The sequence below is a fragment of the Hemiscyllium ocellatum genome, chromosome 6 (genome assembly GCF_020745735.1).
Source record: "Hemiscyllium ocellatum isolate sHemOce1 chromosome 6, sHemOce1.pat.X.cur, whole genome shotgun sequence".
In the NCBI taxonomy this organism is placed as follows: domain Eukaryota; kingdom Metazoa; phylum Chordata; class Chondrichthyes; order Orectolobiformes; family Hemiscylliidae; genus Hemiscyllium; species Hemiscyllium ocellatum.
This window is the reverse complement of record NC_083406.1, coordinates 32,871,955-32,891,033: the sequence shown is the minus strand read 5'-3', so window position 1 is coordinate 32,891,033 and position 19,079 is coordinate 32,871,955. Positions and strand designations below refer to the sequence as shown.

The 19,079-nt window shown below is 38.2% G+C and overlaps 1 protein-coding gene across 2 annotated transcripts in view; it reads left to right on the top strand.

Annotated features, from left to right (window-relative positions):
* The window catches only part of rbm26 (RNA binding motif protein 26), a 74,826-nt gene that overhangs the window by 12,584 nt on the left and 43,163 nt on the right, over positions 1-19,079 (top strand). For both annotated transcript variants that reach the window (XR_009644798.1, XM_060825932.1), the window contains exons 3-8: positions 2,944-3,080; positions 3,177-3,268; positions 6,866-7,056; positions 10,055-10,312; positions 10,723-10,962; positions 12,479-12,622. Coding sequence is in view for 1 of the 2 variants with exons in the window: in XM_060825932.1 (XP_060681915.1) it covers positions 2,944-3,080; positions 3,177-3,268; positions 6,866-7,056; positions 10,055-10,312; positions 10,723-10,962; positions 12,479-12,622 (1,062 nt within the window). In the remaining variant the exon portion in view is untranslated. The remainder of the gene's footprint in view (positions 1-2,943; positions 3,081-3,176; positions 3,269-6,865; positions 7,057-10,054; positions 10,313-10,722; positions 10,963-12,478; positions 12,623-19,079) is intronic.

The following is a 19,079-nucleotide window of genomic DNA, read 5'->3' as shown; positions in this document are numbered from 1 at the left end:
AAGGTGATGCATTTTACAACCGCTCGTCCAGCCTATAAAATGCTGACTTGATTTCTGTTTGAATCACAAACACTGGTATTATGTTCGTGATTTGGAGGTACCAGTGTTGGACAGGTTGTACAAAGTTAAAAGTCACACAACACCAGGTTATAGTCCAACAGGTTTATTAGAAAACAGTAGCTTTTGGATTGCTGCTCCATCATCCACAACCACCTGATGAAGGAGCAGTGCTCCAAAAGCTAGTGCTGCCAAATAAACCTGTTGGATGATAACCTAATGTTGAGTGATTTTTAACTTGGTATGATATTCTATAGCTTACGTGCAGATCCAACTTTCTACTCAATTTGGGTAAATTGGCCAACCAGTTGGAAAGCTAAGATGTTTTAAATGCTTCGTCAAAAAAGAGTTAATTTCAGGATTTTTGCAACTTTCGTATGGTGGTTAAGAATTCATTTTGTCTAAACTGGGCTTTACCCATGACAGTGGTCAGCAGTTGATAATGCTAGTTTCTGCTGAAGTGCTGATAAGCAAAGATTTGTGTGCTTTCTTTCTCTTTTAATGTGTAGGGGTTGGTCAATTTTAAAAGATTTTATATTAAAAAAATCATTGTGAACAGTAAAGAGGGTAGCATTGAACTTGAGAAGAACGTAGGTTAGTGGAGTGGACAGATAAGTGAAATTTAGTATCCCAGCAATAAGTTTGAATCAGAAGTTTAAAAAGGAACGAGAAATTTATAATAATCACCAGAAAAAGGATACTAACTAAATTATTAGAACTAAAATATGACGAATACCCTGGCCCTGATGGATTTCACCCTTGGATGTTAAAAGAAGTGGCTACTGAATTAGTAAATACTAGGATTGTACTGTTTAAAATTCCTGAAATTATGACAAGGTCCAATCAGACTGGAAAACAGCAAATGTAATTCCTCTCGTCAGGTAAAGGAGACCTGTGAGCACAATTTGTCATAGAGAAAATGCTGTAATCAATTATTAAAAAGGTTACAGTAGAGCATTTAGAAACCTTAGAAATAGGCACAATTGGCATGGTATTCTGCAAGGGAAACTATGTTTGTCCATTTTGTTGGAGTTCTAGGAGGAAGTATCAACTACATAGATACAGGAAAACTAGCAGATGTACTGTATATAATTTCCAGAAGACATTTGGCAGGTGCTGCATCAAAGTTTATGATCCACAGTAAGAGCTCATGTTGTTGAGATGATATATTGCCACGAATAGAGGATTGCTTCACTAATACGAAGCTGAGGGTGAATTAAATGTATTGGTTCTGAGGATTCATCAAACCAAAAACGTTAGCTCCATTTTTTTTTCCCTACATATACTACGAGACCTGCTGAGTTTTTTGAGCAATTTCTGTTTTTGTTATCTTTTTTGGGTTGGCAATATGTGTCAAATAGTGCACAACAGGAATCATTGCTGGCTGTCAATTATTTACAATTTGTGTCAGTAGTTTGAGTGAAAGGATCAAAGATATGGCTGCTAAATTTGCTAATGCTACCAAGTTAAGAGGCAAGCATGTTGTGCAGACTCCTTATGTCCCCTCCACAGGGAATTACGTAGACGTGAGTGAGTGAGCAAAAATGTAGCAGATGTGCATAGTGGAGAAAATTTGAACTTGTCAGCTTTGATAAAATAGGAAATCATAGAATCACTACAGCGTGGAACCAGACCGTTTGGCCAATTGAGTCCACACTGACTCTCCAGACCCAGACCCTATTCCTGTAACCCTGCATTTCCCATGGCCAATCCACCTAACCTGCACATCTTCGGACTATGGGAGGAAACCAAAGCACCCAGTGGAAATCTACGCAGATACGGACAATGTGCAAACTCAACCAGTCTCCGGAGGGTGGACTAAACCTGGGTCCCCAATGCTTTGAGGCAACAGTGCTAACTACTGGACTACTGAACAAAGTAATGTTTAAATGTAGAGAAATGAAAGAACTGAGTTTAGGGGATGATGTGTCCTAGAACATGCAAGTTAACTTTCAGGCACAAATGATTATGAACGCAAATGAAATGTCATTTATTGTAAGTGTAATGGAAGATAAAAATTAAGGCCTTGTGCTACAGTGGTATAGTGCTTTGGCAAGGCCATATGTAGATGACTGCACAGTTTTGATATTTGAATAAGGATGTAAATGTTTTTGAGGCAGTTTGCAGAAGCTTCACTCAACTGATACTTACGAATGAAGATAATGTTGTGAGGAAATGTTGACAGGTTCAGCTTGAATCCATTAGAGGTTAGAAGAATGAGAGGTAATCATATTAAAACAAGATATTGAGGGGACTGGATCAGGTGGATTACTTGAGGATATTTCCTCTTAAGTGGGAGAGACATGAACCAGGTCTTTGTGTGGAATTCTCTTTCTTAGAAGGTGGTGGATGTTAAATCTTTATATTTTTCAAGGCTCGTTTAGATTTTAGTGACATGGAAGTTAAGATTGAGATATAGACAGGAACCAGGTGCTGAAACCACAAGCAGATCAGATCTTACTGAATGGTGGAGCAGAATTGAATACTCAAATAATCTAATCCTGTTCCTGAATTCCGAGGTGTGCGCGCTTTTGACTGACCCAAGCATTTGAGCTGTGTATCCGTTGATACTGTGTTTTATCCTTTCATGGTTTGGCAGATGAAGCAATTGAAATTGAAGATAGTTTTACTTTGGTTTTGAAATTTTACACTTGGCTATGGATTTGAAAACTATAGAAGGCATTCTAACACTTTAAGAATTTGAATAGAACCACTCTGGCTTCATGCATTTTGTCTCTTGTGCGAAAGAAGCAATTTAAAAATGTAAAATAGACTGTTCCCTTCATCGTTTATTTATCCTGCATTTTAAATTTGGTAAAATATTGTTAGATATACAGAATTTTATATCTTTGTAGTGCATTGCAGCATTGCTATTATTCCTTTCAGACACCCATACATTTGTAGAAAAGCTTTTTGAAGCTATAACTGCTAAGAGTTACCTACCTCAATCTGAGCAATTACCATCCGTGAATGTAAAATCTGAGCCTCCACAACGGCAAGAAAGAGAAGATAGAAAAGAAGAGGTATGTTTAACAGGATTTTGATGATCTATTAAAATTGTTACATAATTTTTTTAAAAAATCTATTTGCTCAGCTTCAGTATTGGTTCATTTCAATAGGGAAGCAAAGATGAAGATGATCGGGAAAAAAAATTTACAAGGAGGTTGAATCACAGCCCACTGCAGTCAGGATCACGACACAGAGAAAACCGGTAACTGCTGTTTTAACGTTTGCAATTTTAAAAAAAAGTCTTTGGGAAGCTATTAGCAATTTTTTTTCGTGTTGTCCTTGAAGACTACTTTTGTCAACACTTGGACTCGAAAGATTTATCCATTCAAAGTTGATTTCCTCTTAAGATTCTGTTCTGCTCAAGGATTTTAAGTGACAGTATTTATATTTATACGTTAATCGTTTTCCACTTACTCTGATGGACTTATCCTTTCTAAACATGTAAACTTTTTCATGATATGGTTACTCCTATTTGACTCATATCTTTAAGAGATCACTGCAAAGCCTGTTACTCCATTTCAAAATTGATCACAATGTATTTGACATAAACTGTTCGATATGAATGAAGTTCAGAAATTTGTTTGAGAAATAGCTAAGGTATGAATCAATTTGTTAAAGGAAGCAATGACATTGCTACAACTTGAAAAATGAAGCATGCCAAGAAATTCAAGCAGAGAAAAAAAATGTGTATTTATCTTTGGTGTCAAGATCTTAAAAACCTCGCCACTTTATAGTGAATTGTTTTTGTGAAGATGATTTATTTGCTGTACACATTATTTGGTATAATGGATTATATTGAACACCTGCAAGTAGATAGAAATTTTCCTTTCTTTAGCTAAGTGACCAATCTTCCCAATTGAAAGAGTAGTTTTTGAAAATCCTTTTTGTATTAAATATAAACAGCATTTTGTCAATTTGTATATACGAATTTTTATTCAATATTCAAAAGTTAGTTGGAAAATCAATTCAAGACTTGTTTGCTTTCTCAAGAGTAGTGGTGTCCATCTTGTAATTAGAAGATATGCATAAGGATCTTGGCCATCTCTCTGGATAGCAAGGAGTAGATTTTCAATGATTTATAATTTGAAAGCTGCAAATAGGGCCTGCTGGTGTGATATTTTCTAGCTATTTGTAGCTCAGAGAAACAATCCCATTTAATTTTTGTGCTACTGGTGTTTCATGATCTTGATAAAGTGTGGAGAAATATAAGAATTGTAAGAAATAGAAGCAAGAGTAGGCCACACAATCTGTGGATTCCACTCTGTCTTGCAGGTCCACTACATTCTGATTTATAACATCCCCATTTTCCTGCATTATCCCTATATTCCATAATGCTTTCAAAATATAGAAATTACCACTCTGTTTGTACTCAACAGCTCTCTTAATCATAAAATCTTAGGATCTCTACAGTGCGGAAAGAGGCCATTTGGCCGGTTGAATTTGCATCCCACCCTGACCCAGCACCCCCCTCACCCCCACTCTATCCCCGTCGCACTGCACTTACCACAGCCTATCCACCTAACTTGTACGTATTTGGACTGTAGGAAGAAACCGGAGCACCTGGCAGAAACCCATGCAGACACGGAGAATATGCAAACTCCACACAGAGAAGCAACCAAGGCCAGAATCAACTCCGGGTCCCTGGCACTGTGAAGTCAGCAGTGCTTTAAGGGAATTCCAAGGATTTACCAACCTGTGAAGAAATTTCTCCTGTTTACTAAATCCTTATCCTGAGACTCTGCCCCTGGTCTCGACAACCCCTCGGGAGAAACATCCTTCCTGTAGCTACCCTGTTGATTGTTATAAGCATTTTATATGTTTGAAAGAGATCACCTCTCGTTTTTCTAAACCCTTAAGAATCAAAGTCCAGTCTATTTAATCTTCCCTGATAAGACAATCTCAGTTTTATGAATGAGTTTGATGAACATTTATTACAATCCTCATTGCAAGTATATTTTCCTAGAAGTGCAGAGACTTGAATTGTGCTAAGTACTCCAGGTGTGATCCACCATGGCTCTATGTAATTGCAGTAAGATCTCTTTATTTCTGTACTCAAATCCTGATGTCATTGCTTTCTATGCTTGCATGTTAACTTTCAGTGATTTAAACAAGGGCAACCAAATCCCTCTGAAGTTTAACACTTCTTAGTCTCTTAACATTTACAAAACACTCTCTATTTCTGTTTTTCCAACCAAACTGAATTAAAACACATTTCTCACAATTGTATTCCATGTGCCAATTTTTTGTCCACTCATGTAGCCATGCCAAATTCCTTTGAAGCATCTTTGCATCCACATTTCAACTCTATTTATACCTAGCTTTGTGAATTCTGCAAGTATTACATTTAGTCCGCATACTTCAACTCTGTGGTTCTTCATTGTATTTTGCTGTCATATTTTTCAAATTTGGTTACATTTGCTGATATTCAGTGTGCAGGCTACATTCGACTATATTTTTTGAAAGATGACGACTAGTACTATCTCGGCAGCTACTTTTTTCCATGCACTTCGGATGTAGGTCATCAAGTGTAGAAGATTGGTCTATTAATCCCTATTACTTTCTTTGGAACTTTGAAAGAAAAAGCAACTCATCAAATCTCTGCAAGTAATTGTCTCTGAATTCTTATTACTTTTGAGAGGTTTGTAGTATTTTCATCTATAAAGATACCATAAAGTATGTTCTCTTTCTTTGCCATTTCTTTATTCACAAAATATTGTACTCCGGTTTTATTTTTGCTGATCATTTTCTTTTTGTGTGTAGTCAAAGTTCATTAATCACAAGTGCAATAATAATCCTTTGTTCAAAAGAGAACTTGTTCCTTTGTCTGTACCTAACATCCACGTATGCCATATCAGAACTATGTGCTTATAATGGCAGGGACTTCAGAAAAGTTATGGCTGAGTTCATTTTCACTTAATTGAAATTTAGGACAATTTTATTTCTCAATTGCTAACTTATTAATCTGCTTTCTTCACCCCTTTCTGTAATGTACTGACTTATTGGAATCATTTCATGGGTCCCAATTGTGTTGCAAACTCCTTGTTTCTAGACAGGATGTCTGTCCAAATTTGTTTTTTTATGCAAATCAAATACTTCAAAGCGCTTAAATTATCTGGAACTAATCTTTAAATAAATGAAAAAGGTTCTTGCCCAAGCCCAGGAATAGAACAGAAAGTATTGGAAATACACAGCAATATGTCTCAACTCCAGATGAGTGTACATCTTGCTATTGTTAATGTACCTAACCAAACCTAAACTAGACCTAAAATCCAAGAATAATGGCATCTATCCGAAGAAGTGAATCCCAAGTTGGGACAGGGCTCCCTGTCTTATATTCCCAGTGTTATTCCCTTTTCTTCACCCATGCTTGTAAAAACCTAATCACATTTAATCCAGTTTTGGTGTTGCTACCTTGGCTAAACTTCCTGCTGCCTTTGACTCAGCACACATTGTACATTTACCTTAGAACTGAATTGGTCAATCTAATGGAAATTAAAATGTTACCATTCTATGAAACCTTGGATGCTGAAAATCAAGGATGATTAACTGTGAGAACACTATGTTTTATTGATTAGGTGTATCATATAATAAATTAACCTTGGAACAGCCTATCAGAGCATTGTTCTGAAACCTACATGGAGTTTCTATTCAGCAGGAAGAATGTCAGTCTAGCTGGATTAGAAAAGTGCACAATCGGCTAGATTTGAATAGTTGCCTAATGAGTGCATAGCTTTCAGTTGAGGCCAGGGGAGCAGTCAGATTATTATTCAGTAATGTTACAGTTTCTGTTAACTTTTAGAAACCGCGATGACAGAAAAAACGATCGTTCTCGTAAAAGGGAGTACGACCGATATCCATCAAGGAGAGATTCATACAGGGACAGATACAACAGAAGAAGAGGAAGAAGCCGAAGCTACAGTAGAAGTCGGAGTCGCAGTTGGAGTAAGGAAAGAAACAGGGACAGGAGCAGAAGCAGGAGTAGAAGCAGAGGTAGTTATATTCAGATGTAAATAAGTCTTGAGCTTTGTATTTAAAAATAACTTGGGTCAGTATTTTATGCTAACTTGTGGTCCTGAATGCTGTGATTGATTAAGCTTGTGAATGCTTAAAGGAATTCTATAGGGTAGTCTTTGGCTTTTAAGTATTCAATTGAAATGAAAACTAAATCTGATGGGATTTGACATATTGAACAGGCATACTGTGCTTTTAATTAGATAAGTATATTCTCTTTGGCTACATAGGGCCTCTTTTCAAAGAAAGTGAGAAGCCTCAATGGTCTGTTTGTAACATGAGTTGAGCAAGAAGTAGGTTTCCATGCATATGCATATGTATACAAAACATTTGCTTTTATTGAAACTTGCCCATAATTTGTAGCTTTCTTATTGTGAAACTGTTTGCTTTCTTAGCTTGAAGCTTTTATTCAGTAGCTTGGCTGCATTGTGCATTTATGGAAAGGTAGAATGTAAGATTGTTCTTTCTACCTTTGATAGTGCGTATTCTAGGTCAGTTGATGAGGTGCTTATAGTGGAGAAGAATAAGCAAGCAAGCATGTTTTCAGCAAGGTTACTGCAGGCAGGCATTGCTGATAACCTGGAATGTTGAGAGTTCATTTCAGACTGGTATAATGTGCTGTTCTGGAAAAGTTTTAATTCAAATTCATTTAATTACTTGCTGTGGCAAGATCCAAAGTTTTAACTTTAACGTATTGCACAAAAGGCTTTGTAGTTTTGAGTACCATTATCACGTCTTGATGATATTTTGATATATGGTGCAAAATTATTCCACAAGCTGCTGAAATATCTTAGTTATTGTGTAATTTCTTCTCAATGTTTCATTATGTCAATGTGCTTTCAGTTTAGGAGGGACTTGTGGTGCACCATAAACTTGCACTTCAAAAAGCTGTTAAAATTAACCAAACTGACATCAAATTTGATTCCACTTGTGCACACTGACCTGCACTGGCCTCAATTTCCCAGTTTTCATCCTTCTATTCAGATCCCTCCATTACCTTTCCCTTTCTTATTCCTAATTGTCTCCAACCCAGCAATCCTCCAAGATCTGTACAATTCACTAATTGTTGTACATCCTTAAATTGTTGCTGCATCTTCGGTGACCATGCCTTTCAGCTACCAAGGTCTTAAGGTTTTCTGTTTCCTCTCGAGAACTCTGTTTAAAGCAAGCATCTTTCCCAAACATTTAGTCATGTGTTCTCATGGTTTGTTGTCACATTTTGTCCATAATTCTCTCTCTTGAGGTATCTTGTGAACTTTTTTCTAGTATATTGAAGGTGCAATTTTACATGCAGAGGGTCTTATAAACTGTGTTTTGTACAGATTTGTTGACGTCCCACTGAATCTTCCATGGTGCATTCGTACAACATAGATAGAACTGCAGCTGGTGCATTTCTTCCTAACTTAACACATGCTCTCTTTTGCTATCTAAATTATTTTGTTGTACATGAATTGAAAATTACATATTAAAAAGATGGCCTTTTGAGTTTACGAATTGACATGTGAATCAAGAACCAATGTTTTCTGTTGTGACTTTTACTTGATGTGAGTGCTTGATCTGGCAACAAATCCTAAGGTTAAAGGGATGTCGTGCCATGTAGATTCAAAGAATGATGGAGCTCAGATGGAGACCATGTGGTCATAATGCCTGTGTTGACTCTCTGGAAGATCTAATCATAGTCTTAACTGAACAATAAAGAGATGCATGATAGAGCCGAGTTGAAGACCTTTAACCAGCTGACAGAAACAAATTTTGAGAATTGCTTTCTATGAATTCTTTGACTAAAGAAGCTAGTAAAAAATTGTTTGGTTGAATACTGTTTCATATTACAATGTTAGATAGAAAAAATTCAGTTCTTGCTTTCTGTTCTTTATTTTAGTTTATCAACTTGCTTTATTTTGTCTGAATGGCATTCAGTAGTTAATATTCAGCAATTAGTTCTGTAGATTGATTTTTCAAAAGAGGCATGTTTGTATATTAGACTCATTAAAGCAAATGCAGGAATGCCAAATTTCAGAAGGTGAGAAAAATTTATGCCAGAGGAAACCGTTTTCTGATTGGTTGGCAAGTGAACTGCATTCATTTGGAAGAATCCATTCTCTGCAAACAAAAGACTATGTTGAAGCCTTGCATGTTCTTTGAATTACAAGGAAGCATCAGAAATGCATATTTTATGTATATTTCTCTATGGCAACAATCAAGTCCTTTTGTTCTGTGATTGTTTAAAATTTGCCATCCTTGCATTTGTCCTGTAGAGTGCAAGGTGAAAAGCTTGGACAATTTTTTTTAACCAATAGACGAAGTCCTGCTGCCAAGTGACTTGTTACGATCAAACTCTGTTCACATTAGAACTTTTTTATTATTGCATAATGAGGTTAATGTCATTGGTGCGAATGGCACCTCACAGAAGTTCATTAAAGCTGTCAAATTTATGAAAAATGCTTGCTGATGTATATGATGTTGGATAGGGGCAGCACAGTGACTCAGTAGTTAGTACTGCTGACTCACAACACCAGGGACCCAGGCTCAATTCCACCCCTATGCTACTGTCTGTATGGAGTTTGCACATTCTCCTTGTGTTTACGTGGGACACCTCCGGTTTCCTCCCACAGTCCAAAGGTGTGCAGGTTAGGTAGATTGGCCATGCTAAATTGCCCATAGTGTCCAGGGATGTGTCAGCTCAGTGGGTTAGCCATGGGAGGTGTATATTTGCAGGGATAGCATGGAATGCTCTTTAGACAGTTGGTGCGGGCTCGTTGAGCTGAATCGCCTGTTTCCACACTATAGGGATTCTATGATTCTGTAGTTAGATATTTTTATTTTTGAGAAACATAAATTTAACTATTTTTAGGTTTAAAATCTAATATATAAAGTCTCAATTATGAACATTTCTATTACTTTGGCTTTTAGTAATTTGTAAAAAAAAAATTATTGTGAAGGAGTTACAACTTTAATATTGAATCCCTTGTTCTTTCAGAGCGGGATTCAGGGAAGTCCAAGTATGACCTTGACCGGACAGAATCATCAGAAAGTGGCTACACTCCCAATACTGTGGCAAACTTGACATCTGGTCATTATCCTGTTCCTACTCTGAGTAGTGCCATTACAGTCATCGCACCAGCTCACCATGGTAACACAACTACAGAGAGTTGGTCAGAGTACCATGAAGACCAGATGGATCATAGCTCGTATGGAAGGGGGCCACTTCCAAAGAAACGCTGTCGAGACTATGATGGTAATGCAGAATTGTCGCAGTGTTAGAAAGATTGTTGCTCCACTTAAAAACCAAATTTAAATGCTATACTTGTATTGCTTACTGAATTTGATGTCAGTGAGATTGAAACAAGAATAAGTTTGTGTAGGAAATGGAAATTATAGCAGTCTGGAAATACAACATATGCAAGTTAATGACGTTATTCAGTGAAATGCTGCATTTGACATAGTCATCAATTCATTCCCTCCACTTTGCTGCGTTTGCTTAACAAGAATGGCTGGATAAAGGAAATGTGTCCCATTCAGAGGCTGCGACTGTATTGTGGTGTTAAAATAAATATGTATTGCAGATTGGTGCGAAGATTTATTTCAATATGTTGCAAATCATTTTGACTATATGTGCTTTATGCTGCCTTACTTTGCCTTTTTCAGAAAAGGGCTTCTGTATGAGAGGTGACATGTGTCCATTTGACCACGGAAGTGATCCAGTAGTGGTAGAGGATGTGAATCTTCCAGGCATGCTGCCTTTCCCCTCACAGTCTTCAGTAGTTGAGGGACCAAATCCTCCTCCCCTGCCTCCACCACCACCCATTCTGGCTCCTCCACCCGTTAACCTAAGGCCTCCAGTCCCTCCACCTGGACCATTACCACCCAATCTGCCTCCTGTTGCAGGTAAGATATAAGCTTTCTGTTCTTCCTTGTGCTTTGAGAAACAGAAAACTAAGTTTAGAACACTTAATCAACATATGTTGTATGTTATTAAGCTATTGTCCAACATGTACTAGAGATGATCTTGTGTTTAAGAATAATCATATTGGCATATTTCAGCATGTAGCCACCTTTTGAATCATTGAATGAACATCAGAAGATTACAGTTTCACAATTTTCAAACTATTTCCTTTCTATATTCAAATTTACTTGAGTTTCTTTATCGTATCTGTATCATGTAACTTGCAAATATTTTAGACATTAGCAGTTCTTTTGAGGGACAAAAATCTGATGCAGTTTATATCAAAATCAACCTCAGAATCCTTGAGGGTAGGAGCAGAAAAATAACCTGACAGTTCACATTAATTTCCTGTCCCATGATTACTTTTCTAACTGTACATGTAAATGACAGTTGAGACATTACCAGGCACAATTTTAAAACACTTCTCATTGACTAACCCATTCAACATTTTGTCCACACTTTCAAAAAATAATGGCCACTTGAACATGGTAGAAGGAAATGACAGGCCTTCACCAACATCATGCATTAAAAGATTTTTGACTAAGTGAATGGGATTGTTAGAAAACAGAATACAAAAAATGAATTATTTCGCAAGTTGCAATGGGTAAGAGTAGGACTGTTATCTCGTGAAGAAAACAGTTATGCCTCCCACTGAGATCACGGTCCTTTCATTTCTTTAAGAAAAGTGATCCTCAGTTGGTTCCATGCTTATAAGGCATGACCATATTCTTGGTAAAGGTATCACTCCTTCGGATGATTTGTGACTTCAGTTTATTTCCCTGTTTCAAAAAAGGACCGACATTAGGCCAAGAACTATTTGTTTGGTCTTGAAGATACTGAATTTCAACCAAAATTTGTTTTTTAAAGTATTGAATGTGTATAACTGCTGAACAGAGATACTACTGTTTCTGTATTTCAACCTTGACTCAGTGGTATCCCTATTGTAACTGAGTCTTAATGTTGTAAATTCAAGTCCCACTCCTGAACGAATGCATAACCTTCACTAAAATACCGTGAGGGAATGCTTTCCTGTTGGTGGCACTACCCATCAAGAGAGATTTTAAACTCAAGGCTATTTATTGCTTGCTCAAGTATGGATAAAAGATTTGTGAATTTTTCTGATGTCAAGTGTCATCAGTTACTTATGAATAAATATTGCAAACAACAAATTATCTTGTAAATTTGATTAAGTAGTTCTTCAAATAGCAATAAGATTATGTTGTATGAAACTTGGTTGCTCTGTTTGCCTTCAACACTGATCACATCAGTGGCCATGAAGCATGTGAGCCACAATATAAAATTGTAAGGGTGCTATAAAAATACAGGTTTGTTTTTCTTTTGAAATTTGATGAGAATTGGGTTTGGTCCCGTTGTTTTGCAGTGTTTTGTTTTTAAAAACCTGCTTGTTTACAATCTTGAAGAGCAGTCGGCATTTAAAATTTGTCACTTTGCTTTCAGTTGGTCCCCCACCACCTTTGCCACCACTTCAACCTCCTGGATTGGATGCACCTCCAAGCTCAATTACAAGTTCAGTACCTCCTGTTGTCACATCTGTAATTCATCACCAGCCTCCTGCACCACAGCCTCCACCATATGCAGCAGGTAGAATAATTATTTGTCAAGTTTCTTTTAGGCCAATTAAGACATTCTGTTCCTTAAGTTTATTTTTCAAATTATGCATTTGAGGTTGCTGAAGATGCTTATTTCAATTGCCTTGAGAACTCGAGTATATTTTATGCCATAGTGTATATACATGGACTAAAAAATAAGAAACTCCATAATGTCCTTCTTATAGAGGTGGACTAGTGACTAGCCAAAGGGATGGCAGTCTAAATGTAGGAGAGTACCTATTGGTGATTGGACAGTGATCATAATTGGATCTCAGAAAATGCACCAGAAATTTGTGGGCATGAAGAGATATGTTGGCATATGCACTTGTAGTGGGTGATGTACAATAATAGTAATGAGTAGAATGTGGAATTCTTATCAGATCACTCGATGCTCTTCAAAAAGAAAGGTAATCAAGGTTGGGAAAATTACACCATTGTTTGTTACCATTCAAATCCAATATGTGACATTTAGAATAGGGGATGGTTGAATATACTTTGTAAATGGATCACTGCTGTGGCATTGGATGCAATTTTTTATTCTGTCTATGCAAGATATAAAAAAATGGAAGAAGGATTATTAAAATTACACTGTTATTAGAATTCACTCTGCAAAATTGAACATTTTGCTTCTTGTTAGACTTATCACTGTCACAAATGTGACCACAGTCTGTCAGATGACTTTGTTTTCTTGTATTTGGAAATTTGCAGTATCTCAGTGCTGTAATGATGACTAGGAGGATTAATGTCTTGTGATGTTTATTTGAACTGACGTGTGTTATACATAGATGTCATGCTTAAAACTTAGTCAATCGCATGTTGACTGTAAGCTTGACTTTTCAAGGCATATTAAGTTGAAATAAGACCTAAGTGAAGGAGGCCAGAAATGCCAGAATTTTGTGACATATGATCCTGAGAGTGTAACATTATTGTCCAATGTCAAAAATGAAAAACGAAGAAAAATATTAGAATATTTAAGGTGGCAATTCGTCGGTATATCATTGTGTGCAGTTTGACGTGGTGGGGGGTTGGTGCTCCAGGGTGGTGGCTGATGGCTGGTGTGCTGTTCCAAAAAAAAGTGCTGTATGTTTATTTATTTGGAAGCATTGATTGGTAAATCATGCAGAAAAGCAGTGGCTAATGCTCTCCTTGCCTATAGGTTGCCAAAAGAGTGGCCTTTATCCTGTTTAGTTGTACCTGTGGAAGAATTTGTACTTTTCCTAAAAATACACTTCTTCAAGAAAACATGAACGCCAACTTTAAATTGTTTTGATGTTTTACACCTACCTTACTAAAGTGTGTACTCATTACATAAACATAAGCACACACTCTGTTAATACCATGTTTTTGCTTTGTGACATCACATAATGTTAGAAGAATACAGTCATTCAGCTGAGCCTCATTCAGGTGTATGCTGTTAGAGAGACCTACAACTGACATAAGTTTGGGTCTGACTTGAAAGTGTGCTGATTCATTGACACATATCTGCTAACAACAATTAGGATAATTTATAATGAGATTACCTTTATGTCAAGTGTTCTTGCTAATTGTAACAGATTACCTTTCCCTTGTGAGCATCACATTCTGGTTTCTAGCTCAGTGTCTTGCCTCAGATCCATACTTCTGCAATTTATAAGCTTTATTTCACTGTCATTTTAAATGTATCTTCAGAGTCTATTTCTGTATGTCTCAACTTCAGCATTTGTGCAATTTACCTGCCCCAGCCTAATTTGGAACTTTTCCCTGTCCACTTATCGTTCCTTCTCACTTGTGCCTAAGTATTTTTGATTATCTCTCCTAACATGCACACAGCTCAACACTCGTTTCTTGTCTTAATTTATTCTTACATTTTTGTAAGACACATTACATAAACGAGTTTTGAGAAGATTTGTAGCTCAGGTTGAGGTTTTGAATATAAGTTTGCTCGCTGAGTTGCAAGGTTCATTTCCAGACATTTTGTTACCATACTAGGTAACATCTTCAGTGGGCCTCAGGCGAAGCAATGCTGAAAATTTCTGCTTTCTATTTATATGTTTGGGTTTCTTTGGGTTGGTGATGTCATTTCCTGTGGTGAAAGAAGACAGAAGAGGATGAAATGATGGTCTCCTTTGATGTAATAGCCCTGTTTACTTCAGTCAACATTAACCCGGCCAAAGAAACACTGACTGCACTATTAGAATACCCAAAGACAATACACTAAACACCACTAACTTCATCAACAAGGAGAATATCATCAAGCTAGTGGGCCTATGCCTTACCGCTCACTTTACCTTCAACAACACAACCTACAGACAAACCAGTGGAACACTCATGGAATCTCTGATATCAGGGTTCTTAACAGAGGCAGTAATGCAGAGATTTGAGCAAACAACTCTGCCAACTATCCAATGCAAACTCTCGGTCCGCTCCATGGATGACACCTTTCTTAACACTAAACCTTCAAGACCATCAATAATATCCTAACTGGCATAAGACTCACTAAAGAGGAGGAAAACAATAACAAACTGCCATTCCTAGATGTCACAGTAGAGGGAACAGCTAATGGGGAACTTCACACCAGCGTCTGCAGAAAAACAACACATACAAACCAAATAGTGAACTACAGAAGCAATCATCCCAATACCCATAAACAAAGCTGCATCAGAACATTATTTCAATGAGCCAACACCCATTGCAGCTCAGAGGAACTACACAGAGCAGAGGAAAATCACCCATACCCTGTATTCAAAAAGAATGGGTACCCAATGAACACAGTCTGCCGATTTCTCAGCAAGAAACCCAAACAAGCAGACAAAACATGTCCAGAAATCCTAGCCACTCTTCCCTACATCGGAGACATCTCTGAAATTACTGCCAAACTACTCAGACCCCTTGGCATCATGGTTGCCCACAAACCCACCAACACACTAAAACAGCAGCAAATGAACTAGAAAGACCCTATACAGACAATGAGCAAAACAAACGTCATTTACAAAATACTGTGGAAGGACTGTAACAAACACTACATTGGACAAACAGGCAGAAAACTAGCCACCAGGATACATGAACACCAGCTAGCCGCAAAAAGCCATGACCCTCTCTCACTAGTATCCTCACATACGGTTGAGTAAGGACATCACTTGGACTGGGACAACACATCCTTCCTAGGACAAGCCAAATCAAGACACGCACGATAATTCCTAGAAACATGGCATTCCAACCGGAACTCTGTTAACAAATACATCAAGTTAGACCCTATCTACCACCCCCTGAGAAAAGGAACCAGAAGTGACTTCACCGCAGGAAATGGCATCACCACTGAAAATGACATCACCGACCCAAAGACACCCAAACATATCAATAGAAAATAGGAATTTTCAGCATTGCTTTGCCTGAGGCCCACTGAAGAAAGTCAAAGCAACAGTAGTTTTAAAAGGGAGAAGAACAGACAGACAAAGGAAGCACATGGTGAGGTCATTGCAGGAGAGAGATAGAGATAGAGAGAACTTGCACAGTTACTCCCTTTGCTGTTTGAATTCATGTATCATTGGACATCAGAGTGCATCTGGGAAAATTAACAAACAGTGAAATTCACAAATGATCTTGGAGGAACTGTTGGGCGAAGTTCACAGCACAGAATCAGATAGGTTAATCATTGTTTTTAAGTGTGGCCTACAGAGAATCTGCAGTTGTGAGTAGAGTGGATTCTTTCTTGATTATATGTTTTTGGAGATATACGTGACCAAACTTAAAATATAAGCAATAACTATTAACTTAACCTGGGGCAGTGTTTTGTAGAGGAATAAGATGGTGTTATTTTCAAAGTTTGGGAGAAGATTTGTAGCCCTGGTGCTCATTGTTGTGGTTCTGTTGGCTGAGCTGGGAATTTGTGTTGCAAACGTTTCGTCCCCTGTCTAGGTGACATCCTTAGTGCTTGGGAGCCTCCTGTGAAGAACTTCTGTGATGTTTCCTCCGACATTTATAGTGATTTGACTCTGCCGCTTCCGGTTGTCAGTTGCAGCTGACCGCTGCAGTGGCCGGTATATTGGGTCCAGGTCGATGTGTTTGTTGATAGAATCTGTGGATGTCGACCTGGACCCAATATACCGGCCACTGCAGCGGACAGCTGGAACTGACAACCGGAAGCAGCAGAGACAAACCACTTTAAATGTCGGAGGAAACGTCACAGAAGCGCTTCACAGGAGGCTCCCAAGCATTGAGGATGTCACTTAGACAGGGGACGAAACGTTTGCAACACAAATTCCCAGCTTGGAGAACAGAATCGCAACAATGGTGTTATTTTCTGCGTCTTTGGATTGTGAAGGAGCAAAAATGGCCTTTAATAGAGTGATATGTAGTTTTGGTCAGGTGTGAGAATTTAAAGAGAGTTTGAGGGTTATTGTGGATTATATCTGCCATAAATGCTGTTGCTGCAAATCTTATCAGATTGAATGGATCAGTTGGCGAGACACTTAGAAGCAATGAGGAATTTGCAGCAACAACAACAGTATGTGATGGATGACAGTTATAGGAAGGCGGCAAGTCTCAGATAGATACAGTCATATAGATGGGTTAATTCCAAGAAAGGTAAGAGAGGGAGGCAGCTAGTGCAGGAATCTTTTGTTGCTATACCCATTTAAAACAGGTATGCTGTTTTGGAAAATGTAGAGGGTGATGGATTCTCAGGGGAACGTAGCACGAACAGCCAAGTTTCTGGTATTGAGACTGGCTCTAATACAACGAGGGGTACGTCTGGTTCCAAGAGATCAATTGTGTTAGGCGATTGTGTCGTCCGAGGTACAGATAGCTGTTTCTGTGGCCAGCAGCGAAAAAGCAGAATGATGTGTTGCTTCCCTGGTGCCAGGATCAAGGATGCCTCAGAGAGGGTGCAGAATGTTCTCACTGGGGAGAGATGCCAACAAGAGGTCATTGTCCACATTGGAACCAACGACATAGGAAGGGAAAATGTTGAGATTCTGGAGGGAAATTACAGAGAATGAGGCAGAAATTTAAAAGGGAGATCCTTGAGAGTAGTAATATCTGGATTACTCCCAGTGCCACAAGCTAGTGAGGGCAGGAATAGGATAAAGCAAATGAATGCATAGCTGAGGAGCTAGTGTAATAGAAGAATTCACATTTTTGGATCTTTGGAATCTGTTTTGAGGTCGAAGTGGCCTGTAAAAGAAGGACAGGTTGCACCTAGATTGGAAGGGGACTAATATACTGGCAGGGAAATTTGCTAGAGCTGCTCAGGAGGATTTAAACTAGTAAGGTATGTGTGTGTGGGGTGGGGGGGTTGGGGTTTGGGACCCAGGGAGATAGTGAAGAAAGAGATCAATCTGAGACTAGTACAGTTGAGAACAGAAGCGAGTCAGTCCGGGCAAGCAGGGACAAGATAGGACTAACAAATTAAACTGCATTTATTTCTATTTATTTAAACTGAGGAATACGAAAGGGATGATCACCTTATTGGGATTGTATTGTAGACCCGCTAATAGTCAGAGGGAAATTGAGAAACTAACTTGTAAGGAGATCTCGGCTATCTGTAAGAATAATAGGGTGGTTACAGTAGGGGATTTTAACTTTCCAAACATAGACTGGGACTGCCATAGAGTTAAGGGTTTAGATGGAGAGGAATTTCCTAAGTGTGTACAAGACAATCTTCTGATTCAGTATGTGGATGTACCTACGAGAGCAGGTGCAAAACTTGACCTACCCTTGGGAAATAAGGCAGGGCAGGTGACTGAGGTGTCAGTAGGGGAGCACTTTGGGGCCAGCGACTATAATTCTATTAGATTTAAAATAATGATGGAAAAGGATAGACCGGATCTAAAAGTTGAAGTTCTAAATTGGAGAAAAGCCAATTTTGATAGGATTAGGCAAGAACTTTTGAAAGCTGATTGGGGGCAGATGTTCGTAGGTAATGGGACGGCTAGAAAATGGGAAGCCTTCAGAAATGAGATAACGAGAATCCAGAGAAAGTATATTCCTGTTAGGGTGAAAGGAAAGGCTGGTAGGTACAGGGAATGATGGTTGACTGTAGAAATTGAAGGTTTGGTTAAGATAAATAAAGAAGCATATGTAAGGTATAGACAGGATAGATCGAGTGAATCCTTAGAGTATAAAGGAAGTAGGAATACACCAATGAGGGAAATCGTGAGGGCAAAAAGGGGACATGAGATAGCTTTGGCAAATCGAATTAAGGAGAATCCAAATGGTTTTTACAAATATATTAAGGACAAAAGGGTAACTAGGGAGAGAATAGGACCCCTCAAAGATCAGCAAGGCGACTTTGTGTGGAGCCACAGAAAATCGGGGAGATACTAAATGAGTATTTTGCATCAGTATTTACTGTGGAAAAGGATATGGCAGATATAGACTGTAGGGAAATAGATGGTGACATCTTGCAAAATGTCCATATTACAGAGGAGGAAGTGCTGGATGTCTTGAAGCGGGTAAAGGTGGATAAATCT